We start from the raw sequence: 22,400 nt of genomic DNA, 5'->3' as shown, positions 1-22,400 counted from the left end.
AGGCGCGGACCAAATCAGTCGCATGAACATCAGAGGCGACCACCCAGGAATTATCCTCCTGACCATAACCCTTCCACTTAACCAAATACTGGAGTTTACGTCTGGAAACACGAGAATCCAAGATCTTCTCAACAACATACTCCAATTCTCCCTCCACCAGCACCGGAGCAGGAGGCTCAACCGAAGGAACAACGGGCACCTCATACCTCCGCAATAACGACCGATGGAACACATTATGAATAGCAAACGATGCTGGGAGATCCAAACGAAAAGATACAGGGTTAAGAATCTCCAAGATCTTATAAGGACCGATGAACCGAGGCTTAAACTTGGGAGAAGAGACCTTCATAGGGACAAAACGAGAAGACAACCACACCAAGTCCCCAACACGAAGTCGGGGACCCACGCGGCGACGACGATTAGCAAACTGCTGAGCCTTCTCCTGAGACAACTTCAAATTGTCCACCACCTGATTCCAAATCTGATGTAACCTATCCACCACCACGTCCACTCCAGGACAATCCGAAGGCTCCACCTGACCAGAGGAAAAACGAGGATGAAACCCCGAATTACAAAAGAAAGGAGAAACCAAAGTAGCAGAACTAGCCCGATTATTAAGGGCAAATTCGGCCAGTGGCAAAAAGGCAACCCAGTCATCTTGATCAGCAGAAACAAAACACCTTAAATAAGTTTCCAAGGTCTGATTAGTTCGCTCCGTCTGGCCATTCGTCTGAGGATGGAATGCAGACGAGAAAGACAAATTAATGCCCATCTTAGCACAAAACGTCCGCCAAAATCTAGACACAAACTGGGATCCCCTGTCCGAAACGATATTCTCCGGAATCCCATGCAAACGAACCACGTTCTGAAAAAACAAAGGGACCAACTCAGAGGAGGAAGGCAACTTAGGCAAGGGTACCAAATGAACCATCTTAGAAAAGCGGTCACACACAACCCAGATAACGGACATTTTCTGTGAGACAGGGAGATCTGAAATAAAATCCATGGAAATGTGCGTCCAAGGCCTCTTCGGAATAGGCAAGGATAACAACAACCCACTGGCCCGAGAACAGCAAGGCTTAGCCCGAGCACACACTTCACAAGACTGCACGAAGGTGCGCACATCCCTTGACAAGGAAGGCCACCAAAAAGACCTGGCCACCAAGTCTCTAGTACCAAATATTCCAGGATGACCAGCCAACACAGAAGAATGGACCTCGGAGATGACTCTACTGGTCCAATCATCCGGAACAAACAGTCTTTCTGGTGGACACCGATCAGGTTTATCCGCCTGAAACTCCTGCAATGCACGTCGCAAGTCTGGGGAGACGGCGGACAATATTACCCCATCCCTAAGGATGCCAGTAGGCCCAGAGTCTCCAGGAGAGTCAGGCACAAAACTCCTGGAAAGAGCATCTGCCTTCACATTCTTTGAACCTGGCAAGTATGAAACCACAAAATTGAAACGAGAAAAAAACAACGACCAACGAGCCTGTCTAGGATTCAAACGTCTGGCAGACTCAAGGTAAATCAGATTTTTGTGATCAGTCAAGACCACCACACGATGTCTAGCACCCTCAAGCCAATGACGCCACTCCTCAAATGCCCACTTCATGGCCAAAAGCTCCCGATTACCCACATCATAATTGCGCTCGGCGGGCGAGAATTTTCTAGAAAAGAACGCACATGGCTTCATCACCGAGCCATCGGAACTTCTCTGTGACAAAACCGCCCCCGCTCCAATCTCGGAAGCATCAACCTCAACTTGAAAAGGAAGTGAAACATCTGGTTGACATAACACAGGAGCAGAAGAAAAACGGCGCTTAAGTTCCTGAAAGGCCTCCACAGCTGCAGGAGACCAATTAGCAACATCAGCACCCTTTTTAGTCAAATCAGTCAAAGGTTTAACAACACTGGAAAAATTAGAAATGAACCGACGATAAAAATTAGCAAAACCCAAGAACTTCTGAAGACTCTTAACAGATGTAGGTTGTGTCCAGTCACAAATCGCCTGAACCTTGACGGGATCCATCTCAATAGTAGAAGGAGAAAAAATGTACCCCAAAAAAGAAATCTTCTGGACTCCGAAGAGACATTTTGAGCCCTTCACAAACAGAGAATTGGCCCGCAGGACTTGAAACACCTTCCTGACCTGTAGAACATGAGACTCCCAGTCATCAGAAAACACCAAAATATCATCCAAATACACAATCATAAACTTATCCAGATATTCACGGAAAATATTGTGCATAATGGACTGAAAGACTGAAGGAGCATTAGAAAGTCCAAAAGGCATTACCAAATACTCAAAATGGCCCTCAGGCGTATTAAATGCGGTTTTCCACTCATCACCCTGCTTTATCCGCACAAGATTATATGCACCGCGAAGATCTATCTTAGTGAACCACCTAGCCCCCTTAATGCGAGCAAACAAATCAGTCAATAATGGCAATGGATACTGATATTTGACTGTAATCTTATTCAGAAGGCGATAATCTATACAAGGCCTCAGGGAACCATCTTTTTTAGCCACGAAAAAAAAACCTGCTCCCAGAGGGGACGAAGATGGACGAATATGTCCCTTTTCCAAGGACTCCTTAATATAATTCCGCATAGCAGTATGCTCTGGCACTGACAGATTAAATAAACGACCCTTAGGAAACTTACTGCCAGGAATTAATTCTATAGCACAGTCACAATCCCTATGAGGAGGGAGCGAATTGAGCTTAGGCTCCTCAAAAACATCCCGATAGTCAGACAAAAACGCAGGGACCTCAGAAGGAGTAGATGAAGCAATTGAAATCAGAGGTGCATCATCATGAACCCCCTGACATCCCCAGCTTAACACAGACATTGTTTTCCAATCCAGGACTGGATTATGAGTTTGTAACCATGGCAGACCAAGCACTAGTACATCATGTAAATTATACAGTACAAGGAAGCGAATCACCTCCTGATGAACGGGAGTCATGCACATGGTCACTTGTGTCCAGTACTGCGGTTTATTCATAGCCAATGGTGTAGAGTCAATTCCCTTCAAAGGAATAGGAACTTCCAGAGGCTCCAGACTAAAACCGCAGCGTTTGGCAAAAGACCAATCCATAAGACTCAGGGCAGCGCCCGAGTCCACATAGGCATCGACGGAAATGGATGACAGTGAACAAATCAGAGTTACAGACAAAATGAACTTAGACTGCAGAGTACTAACGGCAAAAGATTTATCAACCTTTTTTGTGCGTTTAGAGCATGCTGATATAACATGAGCTGAATCACCACAATAAAAACACAATCCATTTTTCCGCCTATAATTTTGCCGTTCACTTCTGGACTGAATTCTATCACATTGCATAGTCTCAGGTGCCTGTTCAGAAGACACCGCCAACTGGTGCACAGGTTTGCGCTCCCGTAAACGCCGATCAATCTGAATGGCCATAGTCATAGACTCATTCAGACCTGTAGGCGCAGGGAACCCCACCATAATATCCTTAATGGCCTCAGAAAGACCATCTCTGAAGTTTGCAGCCAGGGCGCACTCATTCCACTGAGTAAGCACCGACCATTTCCGAAATTTTTGACAATATACTTCCGCTTCATCATGCCCCTGAGAGAGGGCCAATAAAGCCTTTTCAGCCTGAATCTCCAGGTTAGGTTCCTCATAGAGCAATCCCAGTGCCAGAAAAAACGCATCCACACTGAGCAATGCAGGATCCCCTGGTGCCAATGCAAATGCCCAATTCTGAGGGTCGCCCCGCAGGAAAGATATTACAATCTTGACCTGCTGAGCAGGGTCTCCAGAGGAGCGAGATTTCAAAGAAAGAAACAATTTGCAATTGTTCCTGAAATTCAGGAAGGTAGATCTATCTCCAGAAAAAAACTCTGGAATAGGAATTCTAGGTTCAGACATAGGAGTGTGAACAACAAAATCCTGTATATTTTGAACTTTTACAGCAAGATTATTCAGGCTGGAAGCCAAACTCTGGACATCCATGTTAAACAGCTAAGGTCAGAGCCATTCAAGGGTTAAGAGGAGGTAAGAAGCAGCTAGACAGCAATTAAGGGCTAGGCAGCAAAACTCTGAGGGGGGGGGGGAAAAAAAAATTTCCCTTCAACACTTCTTTTTCTCCTGCTTCAGCCCAAACAATTAACACTTTGTGGGCCGGCTATACTGTCATGATTCCCAATGGCAGGGAATTTGTCATCATAACACAGGCAAAAACAGGACGAGCTCTAGGGTGATGGAACCTGAGCTGACCGCGATCCTGATCCTCAACACTCAACTAACAGTAGCCGGGGGACGTTCCTGGGGGGCCCCTAGACGTCTCGCGCCAGCCGGAGATCTAGCTTCCCCTATCAGAAGAATAACAGACCTCACTTGCCTCCAGAGAAATATTCCCACAGAGATAGCAGCCTCCCACATATAATGACGGTGAAATGAGAGGAAGGCACAAACGTAGTTATGAAAACAGATTCAGCAAAATGAGGCCCGCTTAAGCTAGATAGCAGAGGATACAAAAGGTGAACTGCGCGGTCAGCTGAAAAAACCCTTCAAAATACCATCCTGAAATTACTTGAACTCATGTGCCAACTCATGGTACATGAGTGGTAATTTCATCCCACTAGAGCAACCAGCAGCAGAGAATTACATATCTGCAAGCTGGACTAAAAAACATGAAAGCAATCATGAAACAGGGAAATACAGACTTAGCTTGTCTTGAAGGCCTATGAGCAGGTAACAGAGACACACACTGATACATTGATAGCCGGCAAGGGAATGACAGGAAAGCCAGGTTAAATAGGAAACACCCAGCCACTGATGGACAGGTGGAAACCAGAGACCGCAACCCACCAAAGTCACCCAGTACCAGTTGTAACCACCAGAGGGAGCCCAAAAACAGAATCCACAACAGATGCCACAGTCAAGAGCAGGCTTGGACAAACTGCGGCCCGCTGGCCACATTCGGACGCCTGATTGATCCTGTACGGCCCGCTGACACTCAGCTCGACAGCTGGAGAAGAACTGATCTTTCTCAGAATCATCATTGCAACTGTAGCCTCGCCCCGTCTTCTCGTTGGTGGATGCAGGGCTGATCAGTTCCTGGCTTGCAGAGCTGGTGAAACCTCTTCAGGAGGCAGAGCGGTCAGGACAGGAGGAGGGAAGCAGGACTACAACACCCATCTTCTGCAGATAATGGGCAAGTAGCTTCTAAGTGGAGCCCAGATGCCACCTGGGAGGCAGCATCCTGTGTCTGCTGTGCTAAGGAGGTCACAGCACCTGCGTTGCCTCCTTTCACAATGTGAAATGAAAGTTGTGGGACTGCAGTTTATGTTCAGGGAGAGCAGCTTATTAGTAGGAGCTGCATCTCCCTGGATCTTCCTGGCAGCTGATAGGAGATAAAACACTGGGGCTGAGTATTCCTTCTGAATACAGGGTTCAGCAGTGAAGTGCCCCCTCACCTCCACTACATACAACCTGCAGATGGGATATTCTATGTTCTCCCCAAACTACTCTTCTGCCCCACCATGTACTCTGAAGTCTCCTCACCATTGTACGTGAGGGTCAACTCTTACCTCCCTCTTTGCTCCCAGCTTGTACTGTTGTATATCCCGTGCAGGAGAGGTAAGGGTTGGTCCCCTATAGAGCTACCCCATGTGATATGTGTGTTATCACATCCACTCCATAGACTGCAGTAAGGCTTTCTCAGCCCCTGCCTGTCAGCTCCTGCCCCATATGTGATGTGAATCTATGCATGTGGAGCAGAGGTGGGGAACAACATTTTTCCAATGATCCCAATTTATTGTTGATCAGCAGCTAGTGTTACAATACGCTTTATTGCAACACGTATTGTCAGGCTATGTTCACACTACTGTAACTTTTGTCCAAGTGCTGTCTGTGAAAAAAAAAAACCTGGCTTGATCAGGTTGAAGTGATACACTTAATAGGGCTTCCTTCTCCCTGGTTGTTGGACTTTATAGTACCACTTAGCCAGACATTAACTCTCCGCTATGGGTACCAACACTAGTACCTGATCCCCAGGGCTGAACTGTCTTGCCCTTGCCAATCGATTGTACACCTTTAACTGGGTTTCTTGCACCTGGAGGAGGTGCTCTCACAATGGGCATCACATCAGCAATGCATTCTTGCATTTGAGCCTCATGCTCTGTTACGCTCCTGTAGGGTGTAGCCTCTGTATCCCAAGTCTCCTTCGATATATTTCACGGGGGTGTCAACCATACAACAACTCAAATGGGGAAAATCATGTAGAGGCATGGGGACTTTCTCTGATGAAGAATAGCAGATACGGCAGTAGACAGTGCCAGCCTGGGCTGTCCTTCTGTATAACCTTCTTTAGCATGGTCTTCAAGGTTTTAGTAAACCTTTTCACAAGATTGTTTGTCTGTGGGTAGTACACTGAGGTCCAGAGTTGTGTGATTTGCAAGGCTTTGCACAACTCTCTCATTTCTTTCAACATCAACTCCCTTGGTCCATCAGGATCTCATTCGGCAGTCCCTCCCGGGAACAGATATGGACCAGGTCTTGGGCTATGCTCTTAATTTAGGAGTTTGTTAATGGTACTGCCTCCGGGTATCATATTGCATAATCCAGGACCATCAGAATATACTGATGTCCTCTGGTGGACTTGACCAGGGATTTACCAGGGACTTGACCAGGGGTTAAATGGGACATCAATGATAGGTAATGGTACTAAGGGACTATGGAAATGAGTGACCAGGAAGGTTAACTGGCAGGTGGGACAGGACACAATATAATAACTCCCCATTCATGACAAGATAAGAGTATCGGGCATTTGCCCCGGCTCTTGAGCAACGCTATTTACTGTAGTACTGTTACATCATCAAATGCTCCTTTTAAGAAAAAAGTTTTTTAATTGGGCAGTTACAAAATTCCACCTTGGATAACCCACACCTTGGGGATGTTTGCCTCTTGGGAGGGATGCTGCCTCATCCTCCTCACCAACAAGCACACAGAAGGGAAACCCATCAGACTCAAGCTGCATAGAGATTTCTTTCTTTCTTTACTGACTGGCGTATTCATCAGTCTGCACTCTAAATAAATAAATTTTAAAAAGGGCATGGGTTGCTATGTATTTTTGATAATCAGGCAGACAAACCTGACCGTTGTGGGTTGCAACCCTCTGCTGTCAGCATTAGCAAGGCTGGTTATCAGGAATAGAGGGGTCCCCACACCTTTTTTTTATTATTTATTTAGAGTGCAGGCTGATGAATACTCCTGTCAGCCACCGCCTGCTCTTGCTATTATTAAAGTAGCCCCTGTACTTTGTGTCGGGCAGCACCGTCAATCTTTTTGCTTTAATTATTGTATTATCTTTAATGTTGTTACTTATGACTTGTATATGAACTGTTGAATTGTAAAGTGCTGCGGAATATGTTGGCGCTATATAAAGATTATAATTATTTTTAAATTATTTAAATAAATAAGAAAAAAACGGCATGGGTCCCCCCCATTTTTAACAACCAGCCAAGCTAAAGCAGACAGCTAGGGGCTGGTATTCTCAGACCGGTAAGGGGCCATGAATATTGCCCCCCCAGCCTAAAAATAGCATCCTGCAGCTGTCCAGAAAAGGTGCATCTATTAAACGCACTAATTCTGGCACTTTGTCCAGCTTTTTCTATTTGCCTTGTGGCAGTGGCAAGTGGGGTTCATATTTCTGGAGTTGATGTCACCTTTGTATTGTCCGGTGACATCAAGCCCGCTGGTGTTCTCCCGGTCAACTCCCCGAGCTCAGTGCTTCACTGTGAGACTTTTTCTTACTTTGCTATTGGTGATCTCACCGAGCTCACTGTAGTTCAGAAGCCCAGCCGGGAACGAAGCCTCAGTGACCTGCAGTAACCTCAATGACGTTGTGATGGAGAGAATGGCTAATGAAATCAATTATTAAACATTACATAAGACAGCTCAGATATGATGTGACAAAGATGGCGACTATATCTTAGAGCAACACACTGGAAGGAATTTTTGGAATGTGAAGCAGACACTGACATTTGATTGAATACCATATATGGAGTGAAGTTGGCAAGGACCTATCATAGACTAACACCGTTACTATTCAGAAGTTGAACAACACCCACTTCCTGCCTGATACAATTCTTTGTTGTAAGAATAAAGTTCAGTTGTGTGCCAGCCTTTGCCAAGGAAGGAGCATACATCCGAATCTCTTTTAAGCATGCACTTGGCTCATATTTTGGTCAGAAATAGGCAATCACAAAAGGTCTCACCTTAGGAGATCACCTCGACAATGTCAACGTTAGTCACGGAGTCTCCGCTTGCAGCAGATCATTCCCAAGTGGTTCTCAGCCTGGACGGTCACATCTTAGCAACAGCCAGGTTGAAAACTGTTTATACCCAGACATGGATTACAGCGTGGGACAGAACGACGGGAAAGGTGAGGGATATGGTTCTTTTTTATTTTTGTTTTATTATAGGAGACAATGGCTTCAATGGAATGGGTGTTAGGTGAGTATAACTGTGTTTGTTATTTTTAACTAAAAAAAGGAAAAGTGTGTATTTCAAATAAAGGACTTTATTCTGGCTGTCTGTTTATTTACAATACAACTATAGGATTAGTAATGGTCTGGATAGGCGTCTTATAGACGTATCTCCATTACTAGGCTGTGCGCTTGATGTTACCGGACAATGCTAAGGTGACATCAACCCCCAAAAAATAAACTGCACTTGCCACCAACACAGGGCAAGTGGGAAAAATCATCTAAAGCGCCTGAATTGGCGCATCCAATAGGTGTGCTTTTTCTGGGCGGCTGAGGAGGGACCAATATCCATGGCCCCTTACCAGCCTGAGAATAACAGCCCCCAGCTGCCTGCTTTAGCTTTGTTGATTGTCCAAAAATGGAGGCACCCCACACCATTTTTAACCCCTTCATGACCCAGCCTATTTTGGCCTTAATGACCTTGCCATTTTTTGCAATTCTGACCAGTGTCCCTTTATGAGGTAATAACTCAGGAACGCTTCAACGGATCCTTGCGGTTCTGAGATTGTTTTTTCGTGACATATTGGGCTTCATGTTAGTGGTAAATTTAGGTCGATAATTTCTGAGTTTATTTGTAAAAAAAACGGAAATTTGGCGAAAATTTTGAAAATTTCGCAATTTTCACATTTTGAATTTTTATTCTGTTAAACCAGAGAGTTATGTGACACAAAATAGTTAATAAATAACATTTCCCACATGTCTACTTTACATCAGCACAATTTTGGAAAGAAATTTTTTTTTTGCTAGGAAGTTATAAGGGTTAAAATTTGACCAGTGATTTCTAATTTTTACAACAAAATTTACAAAACCATTTTTTTTAGGGACCACCTCACATTTGAAGTCAGTTTGAGGGTTCTATATGGCTGAAAATACCCAAAAGTGACACCATTCTAAAAACTGCACCCCTCAAGGTGCTCAAAACCACATTCAAGAAGTTTATTAACCCTTCAGGTGTTTCACAACAGCAGAAGCAACATGGAAGGAAAAAGTGAACATTTAACTTTTTAGTCACAAAAATGATCTTTTAGCAACAATTTTTTTATTTTCCCAAGGGTAAAAGGAGAAACTGGACCACAAAAGTTGTTGTCCAATTTGTCCTGAGTACGTTGATACCTCATATGTGGGGGTAAACCACTGTTTGTGGGCACGGCAGGGCTCGGAAGCGAAGGAGCGCCATTTGACTTTTTCAATGAAAAATTGGCTCCAATCTTTAGCGGACACCATGTCGCGTTTGGAGAGCCCCCGTGTGCCTAAACATTGGAGCTCCCCCACAAGTGACCCCATTTTGGAAACTAGACGCCCCAAGGAACTTATCTAGATGCATAGTGAGCACTTTAATCCCCCAGGTGCTTCACAAATTGATCCGTAAAAATGAAAAAGTACTTTTTTTTCACAAAAAAAATTTTTAGCCTCAATTTTTTCATTTTCACATGGGCAACAGGATAAAATGGATCCTAAAATTTGTTGGGCAATTTCTCCTGAGTACGCCGATACCACATATGTGGGGGTAAACCACTGTTTGGGTGCACGGCAAGGCTTGGAAGGGAAGGCGCGCCATTTGACTTTTTCAATGGAAAATTAGCTCCAATCGTTAGTGGACACCATGTTGCGTTCGGAGAGCCCCTGTGTGCCTAAACATTGGAGCTCCCCTACAAGTGACCCCATTTTGGAAACTAGACCCCCCAAGGAACTGATCTAGATGTGTAGTGAGCACTTAAAACCCCCAGGTGCTTCACAGAAGTTTATAACGCAGAGCCATGAAAAAAAATATATATTTTTCTTTCCTCAAAAATGATTTTTAGCCCGGAGTTTTTTATTTTCCCAAGGATAATAGGAGAAATTGGACCCCAAATGTTGTTGTCCAGTTTGTCCTGAGTACGATGATACCCCATATGTGGGGGTAAACCACTGTTTGGGCGCACGGCAGGGCTCGGAAGGGAAGGCACGCCATTTGGCTTTTTGAATGGAAAATTAGCTCCAATCATTAGCGGACACCATGTCGCGTTTGGAGAGCCCCTGTGTGCCTAAACATTGGAGCTCCCACACAAGTGACCCCATTTTGGAAACTAGACCTCCCAAGGAACTAATCTAGATGTGTGGTGAGCACTTTGAACCCTCAAGTGCTTCACAGAAGTTTATAACGCAGAGCCATGAAAATAAAAAATTATTTTTCTTTCCTCAAAAATGATTTTTTAACCCACAATTTTTTATTTTCCCAAGGGTAACAGGAGAAATTGGACCCCAAAAGTTGTTGTGCAGTTTCTCCTGAGTACGCTGATACCCCATATGTGGGGGTAAACCACTGTTTTGGCACACGTCGGGGAGCGGAAGGGAAGTAGTGACGTTTTGAAATGCAGACTTTAATGGAATGCTCTGCGGGCGTCACGTTGCGTTTGCAGAGCCCCTGATGTGCCTAAACAGTAGGAACTCCCCACAATTGACCCCACTTTGGAAACTAGACCCCCAAGGGAACTTATCTAAATGTGTGGTGAGCACTTTGAACCCCCAAGTGCTTCACAGAAGTTTATAACGCAGAGACGTGAAAATAAAACATGTGTTTTCTTTCCTCAAAAATATTTTTTTAGCCCAGAATTTTTTAATTTTCCCAAGGGTAACAGGAAAAATTTGACCCCAAAAGTTGTTGTCCAGTTTCTCCTGAGTACGCTGATACCCCATATGTGGGGGTAAACCACTGTTTGGGCACATGGCGGGGCTCGGAAGGGAAGTAGTGACGATTTGGAATGCAGACTTTGATGGAATGGTCTGCGGGAATCATGTTATGTTTGCAGAGCCCCTGATGTGCCTAAACAGTAGAAACCCCCCACAAGTGACCCCATTTTGGAAACTAGACCCCCTAAGAAACTTATCTAGATGTGTGGTGAGCATGTTCAACCCCCAAGTGCTTCACAGAAGTTTACAACGCAGAGCCGTGAAAATAAAAAATCATTTTTCTTTCCTCAAAAAAGATGTTTTAGCAAGCAATTGTTTATTTTCACAAGGGTAACAGGAGAAACTGGACCCCAATATTTGTTGCCCAGTTTGTTGTGAGTACGCTGGTACCCCATATGTGGGGGTAAACCACTGTTTGGGCGCACGTCAGGGCTCGGAAGGGAAGTAGTGACATTTGAAATGCAGACTTTGATGGAATGGTCTGCGAGCGTCACGTTGCATTTGCAGAGCCCCTGATGTGCCTAAACAGTAGAAACACCCCACAAGTGACCCCATTTTGGAAACTAGACCCCAAAAGGATCTTATCTAGATGTGTGGTGAGCACTTTCAACCCCCAAGTGTTTCACATAAGTTTATAACGTAGAGCCGTGAAAATAAAAAATAATTGTTCTTTCCTCAAAATTATGTTTTAGCAAGTAATTTTTTATTTTTGCAAGGGTAACAGGAGAAATTGGACCCCAATAGTTGTTGCCCAGTTTGTCCTGAGTACGCTGGTATCCCATATGTGGGGGTAAACCACTGTTTGGGCGCACGTCGGGGCTTGGAAGGGAGGGCGCACCATTTGACTTTTTGAACGCAAGATTGGCTGGAATCATTGGTGGCGCCATGTTGCGATGGAGACCCCTGATGTGCCTAAACAGTGGAAACCCCTCAATTCTAACTTCAACACTAACCCCAACACACCCCTAACCCTAATCCCAACTGTAGCCATAACCCTAATCACAACCCTAACCCCAACACACCCCTAACCACAACCCTAACCCCAACACACCCGTAACCCTAAATCCAACCCTAATCCTAACCCTAATCCCAACCCTACCCACAACTGTAACCCCAACACAACCCTAACCCTATCCTTAACCCTAACCACAAGCCTAATCTTAACCCTATTTCCAACCCTAGCCCTAATTCCAACCCTAAGGGTACCGTCTCACATAACGATTTACCAACGATCACGACCAGCGATACGACCTGGCCGTGATCGTTGGAAAGTCATTGTGTGGTCGCTGGGGAGCTGTCACACAGACCGCTCTCCAGCGACCAACGATGCCAAGGTCCCGGGTAACCAGGGTAAACATTGGGTTACTAAGCGCAGGGCCGCGCTTAGTAACCCGATGTTTACCGTGGTTACCAGCGTAAAAGTAAAAAAAAAAAAACGTACATACTCACATTTTGGTGTCCTTCAGGTCCCTTGCCGTCTGCTTCCCGCTCTGACTGAGTGCCGCCGTACAGTGAGAGCAGAGCGCAGCGGTGACGTCACTGCTGTGCTGTGCTCTCACTTTCCGGCCGGCAGACAGTCAGAGCGGGAAGCAGACGGCAAGGGACCTGAAGGACACCGAAATGTGAGTATGTACGTTTTTTTTTTTAAAACTTTTACGCTGGTAACCACGGTAAACATCGGGTTACTAAGCGCGGCCCTGCACTTAGTAACCCGATGTTTACCCTGGTTACAAGTGAACGCATCGCTGGATAGCTGTTACACACAACGATCCAGCGATGACAGCGGGAGATCAAGCGACGAAAGAAAGTTCCAAACGATCTGCTACGACGTACGATTCTCAGCAGGGTCCCTGATCGCTGCTGCATGTCAGACACAGCGATATCGTATGGATATCCCTGGAACGTCACAGATCGTACCGTCGTAGCGATCAAAGTGCCACTGTGAGACAAGGCTATGGCTATGTGCCCACTTTGCGGACTCGTGTGAGATTTTTCCGCACCATTTTTGAAAAATCCGCAGGTAAAAGGCACTGCGTTTTACCTACGGATTTACAGCGGATTTCCAGTGTTTTTTTGTGCGGATTTCACCTGCGGATTCCTATTGAGGAACAGGTGTAAAACGCTGCGGAATCCGCACAAAATTGACATGCTGCGGAAAATACACAGCGTTTCCGCACGGTATTTTCCGCACCATGGGCACAGCAGATTTGGTTTTCCATAGGTGTACATGGTACTGTAAACCTGATGGAAAACTGCTACGAATTCGCAGAGGCCAATCCGCTGCGGATCCGCGGCCGATCCGCTGCGGATCCGCGGCAATCCGCTGCGGATTCGCAGCCAAATCCGCACTGTGTGCACATGCCCTAACCCTAACCCTAACCCTACCCCTAATTCTAACCCTAATTCTAACCCTAGTTCTAACCCTAACCCTAGCAGAAAAAAAAATATATATATTTTATTTATTTTTATTATTGTCCCTATGGGGGTGATAAAGGGGGGTCATTTACTTTTTTTTCATTTTGATCACTGCGATAGGCTATATCGCAGTGATCAAAATACTTCTGAAATGAATCTGACAGCCGGCAGACTCTGCGGGCGCAGTGCGCATGCGCCCGCCATATTGGAAGATGGCGGCGCCCATGGAGAAGCCGGACGGACACCGGGAGGCCGGTAAGTATGTAGGGGGGGGTGATCGGATCACGGGGGGGGGGACCGGAGCACAGGGAGGGGGCACCGGAGCACGGGGGGAGCGGACAGGAGGACGGAGGAGCGGACAGGACCACTTAGGGGGGCGGACCACGCACCGGAGCACTGGGGGGGCGATCGGTGGGGTGGGGTGGGGGCAGATTAGGTTTTCCAGCCATGGCCGATGTTATTGCAGCATCGGCCATGGCTGGATTGTAATATTTCACCGTTTTTTTGGGTGAAATATTACAAATCGCTCTGATTGGCAGTTTCACTTTCAACAGCCAATCAGAGCGATCGTAGCCACGGGGGGGTGAAGCCACCCCCCCTGGGCTGAAGTACCACTCCCCCTGTCTCTGCAGATCGGGTGAAATCGGAGCTAACCCCTTCACCCGATCTGCAGGGACGCGATCATTCCATGACGCCACATAGGCGTCATGGGTCGGGAAGGCACGGGTTTTCATGACGCCTACGTGGCGTCATGGGTCGGGAAGGGGTTAAAAAAAATATTTAAATAATTTGAAAAAAAAAACCAAAACGTTGGAACCCCTCTTTTCTTGATAACCAGCATTTTGAAAGCTGACATCTGAGGGTTGCAACCCGCAGCTGTGAGTTTTTCCTGACTGGTTATCAAAAATACAGTGCAGTTCACACCGTTTTTTTATTTTATTATAGCACAGGAGCCGGCCGATGAAGACTGCCATCGGCAGCCGCCTGCTCTCACTGTTATTAGCACCAACAGGCATAGGCTGATGCATGCAGTTCAAGTTTGCCCATCTTTATCTGGGAGTGACTCAGAAACAGCGCAAACACATCGGTGGACATTGCTGGGGAAGAAGCACACTGAGTCACTCACATTATACATACAGTTGAAACCAGAAGTTTACATACACTATATAAAAAGACACATGCATGTTTTTCTCAATAGCTGACATAAAATCAGAATAAACCTTTCCAGTTTTAGGTCAGTTAGGATTAGAATAATTATTAAGATTTGCCAAATGCCAGAATAATATGAGAGAGAATGTTTAAGGCATTTTTATTAATTACTGCAAAGTCAAAAGTTTACATACACTAAGATTACTATGACTTTAAGCTATTCTGGACTGCCCATATGATGATGTCATGTGTTTAGAAGCTTCTGATAGGTTGTTTGGCAAAATCTGAGTTAATTAGAGACACACCTGTGGTTGTATTTTAATGCACACCTGAAACACACTGCTTCTTTGTGCAGTATCATGGGAAAGTCTAAAGAAATCAGCCAGTATATCAAGAAGTGAATTGTGGACTTGCACAAGTCTGGTCATTCTTGGGTACAATTTCAAGATACCTGAAGGTGTCTTTCATCGGTACAAATAATTATACGCAAAACAAACAAGATGGGAATGTCCAACCATCATACCGCTCAGGAAGGAGACGGGTTCTGTCCCCCCGAGATGAAATTGCTTTTGTCAATGTGCATATCAACCCAAGGACAAAAGCAAAAGACCTTGTGAAGATGATGGCGGAAGCTGGTAAGATTGTGTCATTATCCACAGTGAAACGAGTACTGAATCAACATGAGCTGAAAGGCCACTCTGCCAGAAAGAAGCCATTGCTCCAAAAGAAACACAAAAAAACCAGATTCATATTTGCAAATACACATAAGAACACAGACCTTAATTTTTGCAGACATGTCCTCTGGTCTGATGAAACTAAAATTGAACTTTTTGGGCATAATGACCATTGCTACATTTGGAGGAAAAAGGGAGAAGCTTGGAAGCCTAAGAACACCATCCCAACTGTGAACATGGGGTAGCATCATCATGTTGTGGGGTTGTTTGCTGCAGCAGGGACTGGTGCACTTCACAAAATAGATGGCATCATGAGAAAAGATTACGTGGCAATACTGAACAGGCTCGGACTGGGGTGTGTGGGGCCCACCAGGGGAATGGACTCTAGGGCCCCACCCTACAGCTATATGCAAATATCTGTCGGTCATTATCCTGATTATAGTGCAACATTGACTGTAAAACACAGGGGGCTCCTGCACATCTACTGTGCGCCCCCATAACTGGGATGTATAATTACAGTAGTTTACATTAATGGGGTTCTTTGGTTAAAACAAGTTATCACTGATCCATGAGCTCTATAGGATAGATGATAACTTGAGTCCAACCATTAGAAACGGCACCAATCGGATGAATGAGGAAGTTTTATCGTTGATAGGACACTTATCCCCATTTTAAAATGCAGCGGCAGGTGGGATTTCTGACTGCAGCTCCATTCATTCTCTTTGGGACTTCCAGAAAAAAACAAGTGACGCTGTTGAGGGAATGAATGGATCAGTGATCGAGTAGTACATATGCCGCTCCAGTCTAATGGATATAAAAAGTTCCACATTTTGTTGAATGGGTCCATGCAGTCAGACCCAACCAATCAATACGTTATCACTTCTCCTATATGGAGGAGTTGGGTCAATAATTAGGGCATCAAATAAAATGCATCAAATACAATATGTAAGAAATGATAAAGTGCCAAACAAAAATGGAGATATATAGTGTTCAGTACAATATAGTAGAATCAAAAAAAGGAAAAATGTACACAGGAATCAATCATAATAAAAAATACTAAATTTTATTGACAAAATAGAACCAAAAAGACAGACAAAATTATTAAAAAGTGTGAAACCAAAAAATTGACACCAGGAACCCTCCACATGTTATAAAGAGGTTGTACATGGAGATTTTTAAGCTAGCACCCTTCACAGTATAATGCATCCAAGAAAGAGCCAAAAAAACTTTTTCCTGAAGGAGTACAAGGGAAAAAAATCAAGATGATACAAAGGTTACCTCTGGTGGGTGCTGGTGCCTGCCCCTATGCACGTTTCGGCTATCGCCTTCTTCAGGGCGAACTTCTTGTTCAAAGTTTTTTTCACTAGGAATTTTTGGTTCTTTCTTGGATGTATTATCCTGTGAAAAATTCCGATATAGGGTAGTATGTCTGGATGACCTACAATGCTGTAGATCTGTCCAAACTACTGTGATATATAAATATCTGGGTAACCTACAGTTGACATACGCAATTAATCAATAGTGTAGATCTTTCCAAGATAATTTGATTTATGAATCCAAAAGACCTGGAGGTAGTGTATCTAGGTCAGAGATACTGAGTGGTATAAAAATTCCAGGCAACACCAAAATAATAACCTGTGGAACCCCGGATAAATACCTAGGTTGGTACTGCCTAGCTGCAGAGGGTGGCACCCCCGCTCAATTCTGGTTCTCATTGTTTCTCCCTAGTTGTCTCTGTTTAAGCTTTATATTATGTAAGTTATATTAATACAGGCAACATCTGGTATGGAAATATAATATAAACATAAAGGGAGACCCCTGTAATATATAACAGAACAAATGGATAAGTAATCATTCAATGCTTGTCCTTCTTATATGGACATCCTTATTGCCTCAACACATTTCTTCATCTTGTAGGTTCATCAGTAGGCTATCTTTTCACTGCCGAAACATCTAGGCACAGGCCCATTTTGGTGACACCAGAAAAGGCTAGGAACTACAGCTCTTCATAAACACATGAAGCAACATTAACTATTCATTTTGGAAAAGAACGTTGGCCTGCTATTATGAGCAACGTTCTCAATCTATCATCCTACACTTGTATTTTTCGTAACCAGGCAGCATCCCTAAATAGTAACTTGTTGGTGTCTTCATTTGCATCATCCACAATCACTGTTTAGTTTATCATACTCCTACTCCTCTCTTTCTATCTCACTGTCAGGCCTCCGTCCCTGAGTGCGTGACAATGATACAGATGTACACTCCCAGTCATCCACTTGTGCCAAACTCAACTTCAGCCCGGTCAAGTTGCTGTTGTCCCATTACTGATTTACGACTTGAATCCCACAGAATTTTGAGATATGGTGGTGTGTTCTCAGCTTTGCTGGAAGATGCCATTATTTCTTACAGAAAGGGGTGCCTGCTCTGTTCTCACATGGGTAGGATTACATCAGCACTATTTCTTCCTCATGGCATTAAGCTTGAATGTGCTACGGTCATGTACAGTACATGTATGTCATGGCTCGCTGGGAAAAGGTTTTGAATGGCAGCGATGAAGTCTTGCAACTAGATCCAAGGGCAAGAAAAAATCAGCTTATACCATGCAGTAAGTAAAAATTAATAGTACATGTAAATTATATAGACTACTTGGATGACACTATTAGGACATTATTATTAGTATAATGTGGTCTCATTACAGATCTATTTTATGAGTCTTCTCTGAACATGTAACTGGAACAGATTCATGACAGACACCGTGAAACATAAACTGAAAAGATGGCTATAATAGAGTAGTGAAAATTTGTAAGGACATTACCTGGTCACCTAACACTGTAATCTCAGTCCCTCTTTGTGGTCTATTGTCTTAGTCTGTCAATAATTAATTTGTACTACAGTTTGCATGAAAATGCCATAAAGTAAATAATAATATAAATAGTAATATAATTCCAATGCAAAGTTACTCACAAATAACAAAATCATTTTTATTCTTGTCAGATGACCATACCAGGAGATCAGAGGGACGTCTGATATTCTCAGATTTTTCAGCAGATAATCTTGGTATCACACCCGATACTTGTGAAGAACATGTCATAATACCAGATACACCTCAAGACCCTGTCAGAAAAAAACTGTCATCTGATCCGATTCAGCAGGTCCTTTTTTCTGCTTCATCAAAGACCACTATGCTAATCAAAAGTCACAGAAGGGCTGATGAACATGAAATAGCTTACACAGGGGAGAAACCATTTTCATGTTCAGAATGTGGGAAATGTTTTAATACTAAATCAAAACTTGTTACACATCAGAGAACTCACACAGGGGGGAAACCATTTTCATGTTCAGAATGTGAGAAATGTTTTAATCGGAAAACACATCTTGATGCACATCTCAAAATTCACACAGGGGAGAAACCATTTTCATGTTCAGAATGTGGAAAATGTTTTACAATGAAATCATGTCTTGTAACACATCAGAGAATTCACACAGGGGAGAAACCATTTTCATGTTCAGAATGTGGGAAATGTTTTAATCGCAAAGCAAATCTTGTTGCACATCTGAAAAATCACACTGGGGATAAGAGATTTTCATGTACAGAATGTGGAAAACGTTATAATAAGAAATCTGTACTTTTAAAACATCAAAAAATTCACACAGGAGAGAAGCCATTTTCTTGTCCAGAATGTGGGAAATGTTTTACAGATAAATCAAGGCTTGTTACACATCAGAGAATTCACACAGGGGAGAAACCATTTTCATGTTCAGAATGTGGAAAATGTTTTACATATAAATTAACTCTTGTTACACATCAAATAAGTCACACAGGGCAGAAACCATTTTCATGTTCAGAATGTGGGAAGTTTTTCAGTACTAAATCAAAACTTGTTACACATCAGAGAATTCACAAAGGGGCAAAACCATTTTCATGTTCCGAATGTGGGAAAGGTTTTACAACTAAATCATGTCTTGTCAGACATCAGAAAATACACACAGGGGAGAAACCATTTTCATGTTCAGAATGTGGGAAATGTTTTAATCGGAAAACAAATCTTGTTGCACATGTGAAAAATCACACTGGGGATAGGCCATTTTCATGTCCAGAATGTGGGAAATGTTATAGTGAGAAATACTTACTTGTTCGACATCAGAAAAATCACACCGGAATGTAGCCATTTTCTTTTTTTTTTTTCAAATTCAAAGTTTTTGTTTATTTTGTAACAGCATAATATAACAATAAACAGAAAATCAAAGCCTGAAACAGGAAGAACAGAAATAAGGCATATATGGACTTCATTACATAAAGCATATGAATAAAGAGGGATAGTCATGGTACACATATCATGAATCCAATATAGTATATGGATAAGCGTTACACTTAAAGGATTGGAAATAAGGAGAATAAAAAGCCAAATTGAGGGGATCCATGGGTGTTCATCGCTTTTTAGATTAGATTGGATTACAATCAGGGTGTAAGGACGTTGTTTGGCAGGAAAGTATTCAACAACTTGTTGGTCTATGGGATTGCAAAGAAGGGATAAACTATAACGTACCTTAGGATAGTTTGGTAGAGTGGAAAATAGAGGAATGGTTCCCAATGAAACCATTTAGTAGCAGTTGTAATAGTCTCCTTGTGTTTGGGCTTTTCCATTGCATGAGTTCTAGCCATTTCTACGAACCATATTCTAAAGAAGAGGGGTCTACTGATATCCAATGATGTGGTATTTTTTTTGGCTGCCTAAGGATTCTGGATGACTGTTCAGTGAAGAGTAACCATGTTGAAGTTGTATATATTCAAAATTAAGACGCATCCTTTTATGGGCAGTCACCTAGGATAGTAGAAAGGGATGAGTGTACCAAATAGAGCTACTTGGTGTATACGTAAAGACATCTTTTTATAGCTGCTTGGAAGGAATTTGTGGAAGCGTCAGGTGTAAACCTAGAGTGATCAGTTATAGGCATCATTGGTCCCCTCTGATCAAGCAAAACACCCCCCCGCACTTGGTGTATATATAGTCTTCAGTGTCTGCCTGACCCTGTATGATACTGAAGTATTATTATGCACCACAAGGAGCCAAGTCCATGGAAAAGAGGATGCCAACACCTAGCAAATATTGCGTGCAATGCGGACCTAAAGTATTGATTTAAAGGGGTATTCTCATTTCCAAGATCCTATCCCAATATGTAGCAGGTGTAATAATAACAATAATATTAGCAAATACCTCCAGTTAGACATGTAGCATAGTTTTTCTGATTCGTTATGTCTCTTTCCTCATGTGCAGGCATTGCAAGACCTTAGGTATCCATGTTTATGGCCACTGATATAATTAGAGGCATTTGGTAATATTATTATTACACCTACTACATATTGGGATAGGATCTTGAAGATGGGAATATACCTTTAATGCCATGCATCAAATTGAGAATCGTTGCATGGGCTGATGCTAGGTAATATCGGTGGCAATCAGGTAAACCGACACAGTAATCATCTCTTGGGCAGGATATAATATACTGCATTCTTGGACAGCTTGATGGCCAAACAGAACAACTAGAACAACATTGAATTTTAACGCAAAAAGAGGGCGGTGTATATATTGGGATGGATATCGGCAGGTAAAGCAGCCTATGTAGACTGTCCTCTTAAGAGCATTGACTCTGCCACATTAAGAGAATTCTTTCTAGTTCCAGAAGTTAAGATCCAACTCCAACCGGGAAAAAGAAAATTGAAAGTTGAGAGAGTATAGCCTCGAGATCTGAGGGAACATCAGTGCACCAATAGTTGATATTGTTATTTTGGGGCCATTTTATGGGGAAGTTGGACTTCAAAGTGTTCACTAATTCGGGTAGAAAGACATTCAATGCTTCAGATTTGTCAATGTTTATCTTGAAATGTGACCATTTCTCGAAACGCATCAATGCAATTTAATCAGAGAGGGGACAAATATATGTGGATTGGTAATAGAGATCAGGAGATCATCAGCAAATGATGACCATTTGTATTCTCTCCCTGCAATATTGATTTCATGTTTATCAGTGTTGGGGCATATGGCTGCCAAAAGATTTTCCATAATTGGTATATAGAGTAGGAGGGATAAATAACAGCTTGGTCGAGTGACTTTATTTATGCAAAAAAGGGTCTGATAATGAACCATTAATTTTTATGTGTGTGATATAGAGCAAGTATTATAGATATAAATATTGGCCCTAGACAATATGGTCCAGAGTTTGTGAGAGGGAGGGCCAACAAATTCTGTTAAAAATCCTTTCAGCGTCCAAAGACAGAATCATGAAAAAAGTTGTATATAAGTTAAGTGTGCATAATTAATGATGTCAAACATTTTGAGGGTCACCTGGTCAGGGTGAATTAAGCCTGGAAGATAGGGGTTCACTCTATTTGCAAGTAATTTAACTTACATATTCAAGCCAATATTAAAATTTGAAATGAGAAATGCGAAGAAAAATAAATAGTGGCACTCACCAAGCAATGTATTTAAAAGTCCTTTTATTCTCCCACTTAGCGGGGGTGAGGACATAACTCTAGGGCGGTGTGTATACACGAAGGAGCAAGGAGCAGACAGGACGATGGCCGTTTCGTGCCGACTGCGCTTCAACGGGTCCAGGTGTGTGATTAGGACTCATGTCAGTTCCTTTATAGGGAACTCTAAACCATCTGTGTAGCACGAGTCTTTAGTTAACATTGTGAATAAAAATATGCTATCTAAAAGCATAGTAATCACATAGAAGTGCAGAACAAACAACGAACAGTGATCATAAAAAGACAGACATGTCTAGTTTATCGTTCAGACCCATTGGACCCTGAGCATTTGTTCTCTTAATCCATTTAGCCTCATGTTGCAAAAGAATTTTGTTGTGGTTACCTCCCCTCGAAGGGTATTTAACTATTTCCAAAGCTCAATAGCCTAGGGTTAGCATCATGTTTTTCCTGCATATGACTAATAAGTCGCAAAGAAC

At 43.2% G+C, this 22,400-nt stretch overlaps 1 protein-coding gene across 2 annotated transcripts in view; it reads left to right on the top strand.

The window, feature by feature from the left end:
* LOC143767225 (uncharacterized) overlaps positions 1-21,981 on the top strand; it is a 385,097-nt gene extending 363,116 nt beyond the window's left edge. For both annotated transcript variants that reach the window (XM_077255388.1, XM_077255387.1), the window contains one exon: positions 18,429-21,981. In XM_077255388.1, coding sequence (XP_077111503.1) covers positions 18,429-19,600 — 1,172 coding nt within the window. In that variant the 3' untranslated portion in view covers positions 19,601-21,981. The remainder of the gene's footprint in view (positions 1-18,428) is intronic.
* Positions 21,982-22,400: the final 419 nt, after the last annotated feature.

The sequence above is a fragment of the Ranitomeya variabilis genome, chromosome 4, assembly GCF_051348905.1.
Source record: "Ranitomeya variabilis isolate aRanVar5 chromosome 4, aRanVar5.hap1, whole genome shotgun sequence".
NCBI classification, from domain to species: domain Eukaryota; kingdom Metazoa; phylum Chordata; class Amphibia; order Anura; family Dendrobatidae; genus Ranitomeya; species Ranitomeya variabilis.
Note: the sequence above shows the minus strand (reverse complement) of the source record. Positions and strands in the feature narration are given on the sequence as shown.